The 8,295-nt window shown below is 61.9% G+C and overlaps 1 protein-coding gene across 5 annotated transcripts in view; it reads right to left on the bottom strand.

Annotated features, from left to right (window-relative positions):
• Positions 1–716: 716 nt before the first annotated feature.
• Positions 717–8,295, bottom strand: part of PFKP (phosphofructokinase, platelet) — a 48,711-nt gene continuing 41,132 nt past the window's right edge. For 3 of the 5 annotated variants that reach the window (XM_032473861.1, XM_032473859.1, XM_032473862.1), the window contains 7 exons: positions 7,709–7,861; positions 5,094–5,258; positions 3,989–4,050; positions 3,572–3,683; positions 2,722–2,821; positions 1,523–1,625; positions 717–1,038 (listed from right to left, as the gene is read on the bottom strand). In XM_032473861.1, the coding sequence (XP_032329752.1) occupies positions 891–1,038; positions 1,523–1,625; positions 2,722–2,821; positions 3,572–3,683; positions 3,989–4,050; positions 5,094–5,258; positions 7,709–7,861 (843 nt within the window). In that variant the 3' untranslated portion in view covers positions 717–890. The remainder of the gene's footprint in view (positions 1,039–1,522; positions 1,626–2,721; positions 2,822–3,571; positions 3,684–3,988; positions 4,051–5,093; positions 5,259–7,708; positions 7,862–8,295) is intronic. The other 2 variants (XM_032473863.1, XM_032473860.1) reach the window with 1 other exon arrangement.

Raw genomic sequence — 8,295 nt, 5'->3', positions numbered from 1 at the left:
CATAGTAGTTCTTAGAGCGTTTATGGGGCATGCACGAAGGGACAGAGGTGTCCCCACACCCACGTCCGCTTACATGGCACGGGGCCAGGATCGCGCCTGGAGGACCCTGAGGGGGCGACGGCGTTGCCCTCCGACCTCGGCTTCGCTCAGGCGTCTGACTCCTCCAGCCCCGCCGCGCCTTCAGACAGAAGCCACCCCGTGCAGCCTGCCCCCCGCCGTCTCCCCGCCCAGGTCTGGTCCCAGGCTGTGCCCTGACTGTCCCTGGCCCCAGAGAGCAGAGGCAGGAAGCTTTCCGCTGCAGACCTGGGCCAGGAGCTCCCTGGCCCCCAGGAAGCAGGGGTGACCCCGCAGCCCCTCATGCGGGCCTTGGGGCTGCACAAGGGGTCGGGGAGCTGCCCTTCACGGCCTCGGCGCGGGGCTGGCCTGTGAACTCTCCTCGGGCTTAAGCCACCTCGAGGTTTCTGTTTCTGCTTTACAGGAGGGGTCACCTCAGCCGCGCCCTGGTGCAGGTCGGTCTCTGCCTTGGCGTTGCACACCTGTGTGTCAGAGCCGCCTTCCCTCCTGTGAGAGTGCCCTTGCCTGTGGTCTCATCATGGTCCCTCTAAAATACTTGCCAGTACCCCCCAGATCTGCCCAGCAAACCTTTACAGCTGCCCACAGCTCCTGCCTGAGGTTCTCAACTTCCACTTAAAAAGAGAAAAGAAACCAGGCACTGATGGGAGTTTGGCAGACGTTTAATCTGTGGGACACGCAGGTGCTAAAGCAGGAGACAGGCTGAGACAGTGGACGCCTCGTGCTGGACCTGCAGACGGGCTCTGTGAGCAGGGTTAACCGCGCGAGCCTCAAAGTGCTGATAAATAACTTAGACGTTACAAAGCAGGAAGGCAGGTCTAGATGGCGGCCAGCTCCTCGGGGCCCCGGTGCTGCAGGTGCTCCAGCTGCCCGGTGTCCGACAGCTCGAGGCTGGCCTTGTACTTGGCCAGGATCTTCATGAGGGGCCGGAGCTTCAGCCACCACTGCTCCTTGGGGATCCTGTGCCTGCAGAGGGGACAGGACGGGCCCTGAGCCATGGCTCCTTGTGGAGGGGGCCGTGGGGGGCCCGACAGGCAGGAGGAGAACACACTTTTCACTCAGACACCTGAAAGCTCTGCCCTGGTTCTCAAAGTCTCAAGTGAGGACTGCAGGGGGCGGGGGTACAGCGCAGTGGCAGAGCGTGTGCTCAGTGTGCACGAGGGCCAGGGTCCAAGCCCCAGCGCCCCTGTTGGGGTGGAAGATGCATGCGTGTAATGACATGTATTAGAAGCCAAGGGTTACAGAAGGTGAATCAGGCTGACATCAAAATCTAAGACCAGCTGGAGCAGCTGTGAGTTCCAGACAGAGCAGAATGAGGGCAGCATCGCGTGACGAGGAGAGGCCAGTTCTCAGGGAAAGGGCGGAGGACAGTCGTGTCCAGGACCTGGCAGCGGGCCTGCTGCCTCCCCCTCCCCGGGGCAGTGAGGCCGCCCGAGTCCCGGGCACTTACTCGAAGTCCGTGTCCTTCTTCAGCTCTGCCACAGGCTGGAAGACAAGGTTCCTTTTGCTTATTCCCAGCACACACACGGAATCATCCGCTACAAACCTTTTTCCTGTGAAAGAAAAGAAAATAAATAATGTGTCGTGCTGACCCGGCAGGAGGGGTGAGGAGGAGAGGTTTGCCGACCGGGGGAGCAGTCGCGTGGGGAGAGGAAGGGTTCAGACTCAGAGCCGCCGCGGGCGGAGGCCGAGGCCCCAGCGCTCCCTCTGGTCCTGGGAGCCGCCTGGCTAGGGGTCGCACAAGGCGCATTCTTAGAGTGGGTGGGGAGTAAACGCTCCACACGGCGCGGCAGCAGGAAAGCTTAAAGGGCGGATTTCAGTAAAATTGCACAAGAAACCGATGCTCCAGACAGCACATCCGGTGAGAGGCTGCGAGTGAGTGGCGTGTCCTTAGCTGAGCCGGGGAAAGAGGAGGATAAATCCAAAAAGTGGAAAGAGATACAGAAGCAGGAGTTAACGTAAAAAACAAACTTAGAAAGAATCAAGAAATCAATTCTCTGAAGATTAAAATTACGCTGAAATTATTTAAAACTAAAACACACACTGATCTGGTCAGACTGATGAAGAAAACTGAGGGGGTGACATAACATGGCATGAATGGGGGACAGAGACGCTGTAGGCGGTAAGAGGGTACGACCGAGACTTCCATGCCATGCTTGGAAATTTTAGGTGAACTGAAAAATTCCTAGAAAATATAACAGCCTGACTCAAGAAACAAACGCAAGCGGGTCTCTACACACAAGAGGGTCAGGAGTCAGCGCTCCCTGCGAAGGGAGGGCGTCCGAAGGGGTGGAGGGGACCCGCCTCGGCTCCCAAGGAGGAGACTGCCTAGACACCTCCCCATCCTGTGTCATTTTCCCCAAAAGGGGGGTCATGAAGGCGTCGGTGAGAAGTCACACATCTTAAGTAAAAGCCAGTTCAGAGCGGTCCACGGAGCCCTGCCAGTGAGCCCTCGTGTCGGGGCAGGGTTCTTGCAAAGGAAGAGGGGCGTCGCTGCGTGGCCGGACGCTGCCCTCGGTGGTGGGCACTTCGCTTCGCTAATTCTGTTTCTCCCTAATCAGACCATGAGGCAGCAGCAGCAGCAGCTGTGGGGCTGAGCTGCTGGAAGCCAGGGAGAAACGGTCCCCCAGCCCGGCTGCACGCCCGTACCTGCCCCCTGCGGCTCCTTCAGCTTCGCGGTGACCCACTGCATGGCTCTGGCAGAGAGTTTGGTCCCGAAGTTTCTGTCAAACGGCGAAGGCGCCCCGCCCTGTGGGTGGTTAGAGCTACATGAGGGTTCGTCACACGAGTATCTTCCTGGCTTAGTTTTTGAATAGAAATGAAAATCACTGCTGTTCAGCGAGACTCATGACATATTTTTAAGAGACTCAAATTTATAAATGTGGGTTTTGGGTTTCCTTTTCTGCATACTTCTGTCTCCTTGGACACGGTTGGGACCAAACCAAACCAGCCCCGCCCCGGAACTCTGGCCAGGGCCCTGCAACCAGAGGCTTTTAATCAGCCGACTGGTCAACTAGCATCTTCCTTATTTTAGCGTCTTCATCAGGACTCCTTAACCTTCTTCCGGGGGATGGAGGGCGGAGGCACAGTTCCTTTAAGACTGAGGTGGGGGCGGGCCGGCGCAGGCCTGCCGTCGGGAGCCTTGTCCACCGGCCCCAGGGTCTGGGGGCTCTTTCCAAGTCGCTCCAACTTTGTGCAAATCTCAGATCACTATCATTTGTCTGCTGCTCCAATTTAAAAGGTGACCGAGGCCCAGCATTGAATCATTTGAGTAAGTTTTTCCACTTAACTGGTGTCACCATTTACACGAAAGCGGATGGTTTTCCTTGAACAGCCCAGCTGCCCAAATGTCACAGCGGACATAGTTCTAGAAGCTCGCGATGTCTGGTGCCACCCCAACACGGCGCAGAGGTTACCGTCAGTCTAACCCTAACCTACGCGCGCAGGTCTCCCCCGCACGGCTGAGACAGCGCCCCCTGCGCGGGCTGCGAGCGCCCACCTGCTGCATGTGGCCCAGCACGTTCTTCCTACAGTCGAATACGCCCCGGCCTTCCTCGGAGTAGAGCTGGTAGATGAAGTCGGTCGTGTAGTTCACGCTGCAGCTCTCGTTCCTGAAACACAGGCGCCTATGTCCCCCCCGCGCACGCACGTCCCCCGCCCCCAGCGCCCGCACCCCTTCCCTCCCCAGTGCAGCTCAGCGCCTCACGGAAGCGACGACTTGCAGGATCTTAAAAAAGACTGGCTACACGTGAAGAAGTTTTTAAAGTGCCCTTGGAGGATTAAAGGCTTAAAGGCCCACAGGTCTTAGCAGGAAGTGCAGCCACTCGGCCCCCTCCCTCCTTCGGGATGCGGTGCGGGTGGGGGTCCAGGCCGGGCGGGGGCAGGGTGAGACGGCCCTGCCTTCAAGACCCGGTACCTGAGCACGAGGCCCCTCTGGATGGTGGTCTTCATCTTCTCCGTCAGGTGCTCCACGTTGGACTAGGAAAGAGGGTCCGTCTGTCAGGCAGGTGGAAACTTACTAAGCGCCTACTGTGTGCTCCCCTGCCCGACCTGCTGCGTGAACAGGGCGGTGGGAGATCGGGGTGGCTGCTCTGAGCTTCCTTGTAGGAGATGGGTGACGTGTCCCTTAGTGACAAACGCCAGGGACCATGGACGCGCAGGCCACGGCAGGAGGGACTGTGTCCCCAGAGCTGCGCGCACCCAGCACCCGTGGGAGACGCTCCCGCTTTGTGCGCGTCAGTTTCTGCGCACCCGCCAGAAGCCTGCCCTTCGCCCTTAACTGTCTGTTCCCACCAGGGTGCTCTCTGCCTCAGAGGCAAACGACCACCTGGTGCTTTACTGCACACAAATGCGTGAAACTGCCTAATGAGCATTTTCGGGCCAGGAGACGCTCAGCCTGGTGCACAGTCTCCTCGGGAAAGGAGCACTGTGTCTCCAGGGAGGAAACGTGCAGAAGGGAGAAAGGGACGTGAAAGCAGGAGGGGAAGGCGGAGAGTTCAGCTCCTGTCCCGGGTCGAGCGGCCAGCACCTGCTCCCAGACAGCGTGAGTCACGCCCACTGCACTGTGATCTCAGGGCCACATCCCTCGGGTGTGCGCCCCTGGGACCGGGGTGGGGGCAGTGCTTCCCCGGGCGGGCTCTGCTGCGGGAAGGCTGTTCTCCAACCACCCAGGTCTCTCCCCGCCTTGGACCCACGGGGCCCCCAGGCTGGCTGCCCTGCGTGACCCCATGGCCTGGAGGTTCGCAGCCATCAGGCCACCAGTCCCAGTGAACAGGCCCTCGTCCCCTGACAGGGCAGGGCCTTCCTAGGAACAAGGAATCACTGTCACAGGGACGTGAGAGACAAACTCATAAGCTTGGGCTAAAGACCAGCAGGTGCCCTGAGACCCATGTTCCCACTGTCACCCTGTTGTGTGGACACGGCCCTCACACACGTCCCTGGTGTCAGTGTCCTGGGTCAGCGGGGGTGCCCCAACCTGGTGCGTCAGCAGTGATGCCCCGGGCGGCGGCCCACCCACGCACCTGCAGGTCCCGGATGTCGAAGGGCTCCTCGAAGATGTAGGCGGCATCGGCCCCGGCGGCCAGGCCCCCCATGTTGGCCAGGTAGCCGCAGTAGCCGCCCATGGTCTCTATGATGAAGACGCGGCGCTTCGTCCCGCTGGCCGACTGCTTGATGCGGTCGCACGTCTGGCCACAGAGGAGGACACGGGTCACGGGGTGCGGGCCAGGTGACACCCTGCGGGGCCTGGCCCTGACCCTGGTCGGTGTGTCAGTCCCCAGCACTCTCTGCCTGCGGCCTCGTGGGGCCGGGTCCTGGGTCTTGTCTTCTGCTGAAAAGCCCCTGGGACACTTGGGCTGGGGGTCCTCGGTCTTCCCTGAACCTACCTCCCATCAGGGCATCTCTGCAGAGCTGGACCGCGTCTCACAGACACGCAGACGGCGGTCTCCCCAGGAAACGCCTGCGCTGGCCTCAGGGACGTGGAAACCTGTCCAGCACCTCCTCTCTCTGGGGTCCCTGCAGAGCCCCTAAGCTGGTCCGTCCACCACACACACACACCCCTCCACCGTTTGGGAACATCGTCTCCACCTTTCCCGGCTCCCGCTCCCCCACACCACCTCCTGTTTCTGGGATGTGCCGGACCCAGCCCTCCTCGGGGCCCCCACATCCTGCTGGATGGGCGGGGGGCTGGACGATGACCCCCAAAGACGCCCAGGTCCCCATCGCTGGAACCTGAGACTGGCCCTCACGTGGGGATAAAATCCAGGACCTTGAGATGGGGAGACTGTCCCCTGTCACCCTGTAGCCCCAAACGCCGTCCCGAGCATCCTTGTATGAGGGAGGCGGGGGGGTCTGACCCAGGGGTAATGGCCACGTGACCCTGGAGCAGGAGGCTTTACAGACGAGGCCGGGCTGGGGCAGCTGTAGCCCCTGGGACAGTGAGAACGGTCCCGCCCCTGCCAACACCTGGGCGTCAGCCAGTGACGCTGGTCTCAGCTCCCATTTCGGCGCTGAGAGAGAACATGCGTGTTTTAAGGCCCCAAGTTTGAAATCATGCCTGGGGCTGGGGGTGCAGAGAGACGGGGCGTCAGGCCTTGGGGTGAGAAGAGGGGGTCTAGGCACCAAAGGGTAACAACCCCGATTCAGAGCTTTTCCCTCAAGGACCTTGGGTCAAACATGGAAGAGCATTTTGATGAATAAACGTGCTCCATTCCACCACTCCTGACAGTACTTTCATGGACCGGCCCCCTCCCCAGATAACTAGACGGATTTACTCAAAATTCAGAGTGCACTGTAGCCGGGGGGCAGCCCTGCAGCCCTGGGAGCTGAGGCGGGAGGAAACCGCATCAACGGACCAGTCTCCTCTGCCTGGTGCTCAGGTGGGGCGGGGGGCCCAGCCCAGCACTGCATGGGGGCCCAGCCCAGTGCTGCGGGGGGCCCAGGGTGCAGGGAGGCCCCACAGGGCCAGCAAACAGCACTGGAGGGTTTTCACTGTCCAGTCCGTGCAGGGTCCTCTCCCTGGCATTTAAGGACTTACACTCCCTGCGTGGCCTTTGTCTCAGAGGAATTCCGGGTGGTGGGATGCACGCTGCCCCGCCCCCAGCTCAGGTCACGTGGGTTCCTGTCCCTACCCAGCCCGACACCCAGGCGGAGAATCACTCACGCAGGCAGAGAACAGCGCTGTCATCACCCAACTGGCCCAGGCGCTGGGGGCCCGTCGTGCGAGGACAGTGAGCGGGTCCGCCTGTGCGTCCTGCAGGCCCCCGTTTACCCAGGTTGTGTCTGAGGCTTGAATCCATTTGATTTAAAAATAGTGAGTCCTGTGGCCTTGTCTCCTTCAGTTACTGAGGAGCCAGAGGCCGCAGGCCCGAGCCGGCCCGGCCCGGCCCGGCCCGGCCGGGGGTGCAGGGAGCGCGGGGGCTCTGACTTGGGGTGAGACGAGGACCAGCCGCCGCCGGCCCTGCGGCCGCCCTTCCGCTAGCTGCCGCCCTCTGGTGGCCGACAGAGGAGGCTCCCAGAAAGTCTGAGACTCAGGCGGCCGAGGGAAATCGGCAAGTTACGTCCCAGCGCTGCTCACAGGCGCCGCCCCGCGGAGGAGCGAGGGGGACACCTGCATTCGGGCCACGTGGTGGAACTCCGGGGACTCGGGGCCGGTCCACCGAGCCTCCAGCCGCCCGGGCAGGAAGGGCGTTCCTCCCGCGGCCGGGCCGCTCTCTGCTGGACTGCGACTCCGCACTCACCGTCCCCCCGGGCCAGATGCCCGCCCCCCGACCCGCTTCCGTCCTGGTCCCCACAACAGACCACACGTCCGCGCAGTCGCCCAGTCGCCTGGCAGCTGCCTCATCAGGCTGGGGAGGACCTCAGGCCCCGCCCCACCAGGTGCTGCGGGAACCGGGAGCACAAACAGAACATCTACTTATTAGTCAGTGAAGGCAGGATGCCCCCAGAGGGAGGAGCTGAGAAAACTGTCCTGGAAAGTGTGACCTAGACTCCAGCCAGTGCGCACGCGCCCTGGGGGACCGGATGGGGCTCCCCGCCAATTCCACTGAACGGGTTCAACCTGACCGGCCCTCTCCTAGGGGCAAAGAAAACCAACCACCGAAGCGAAGACAGAAGCGGGTGGGGCAGGTCCTCTTACCTCCACGATCACATTCAGGCCAGTGTCACAGCCCACGCTCAGGTCTGTGCCTGGGATGTTGTTATCAGTGGTGGCAGGGACAACACAAATGGGGACGCAAAACTCGGGGTGGCTGCCCCGCGCGTCTGCCATCACCAGCGAACCCTGGAAAGCCTGCAGCGGGGTCAGCGGGGTGGGTGAGTGGTCAGGGGCGCCAGCTCCCTGCAGTCATCAGGGGACAGGGGACCTACATCCACGGGGTCTCTGGGGAGGAAGCTATGGGGGGCACAGGGGGCCGGAAGAGAGACCAGCAGTGGGGGTCAGAGATGCAGGAGAGGAGACCCAGGAGTCGGGGGGCAGGAGGGAAGACCCAGGGGTGGGGGGCGGGGGCTCAGCAGGGGAGACCCCAGCAGTGGGGAGAGGGCGTGCAGGCCCCAGGGAGGGCTCGGTGCCCAGAGCACAGGGGGACGCAGTGGGGGGCAGCAGAGCAGGGCAGGAGGTGGCCTTGGATTAGTGAGGGAAGAACAACCCGGCCCTTCTAGGCATCTGGGAGGAAGCGAGGGAGCCTCTCTGGCGAGTTCAAGGCCAGGCCCACCTGCTGGCACCCA

This window comes from Camelus ferus, chromosome 35, assembly GCF_009834535.1.
Source record: "Camelus ferus isolate YT-003-E chromosome 35, BCGSAC_Cfer_1.0, whole genome shotgun sequence".
NCBI lineage: Eukaryota > Metazoa > Chordata > Mammalia > Artiodactyla > Camelidae > Camelus > Camelus ferus.
Note: the sequence above shows the minus strand (reverse complement) of the source record. Positions and strands in the feature narration are given on the sequence as shown.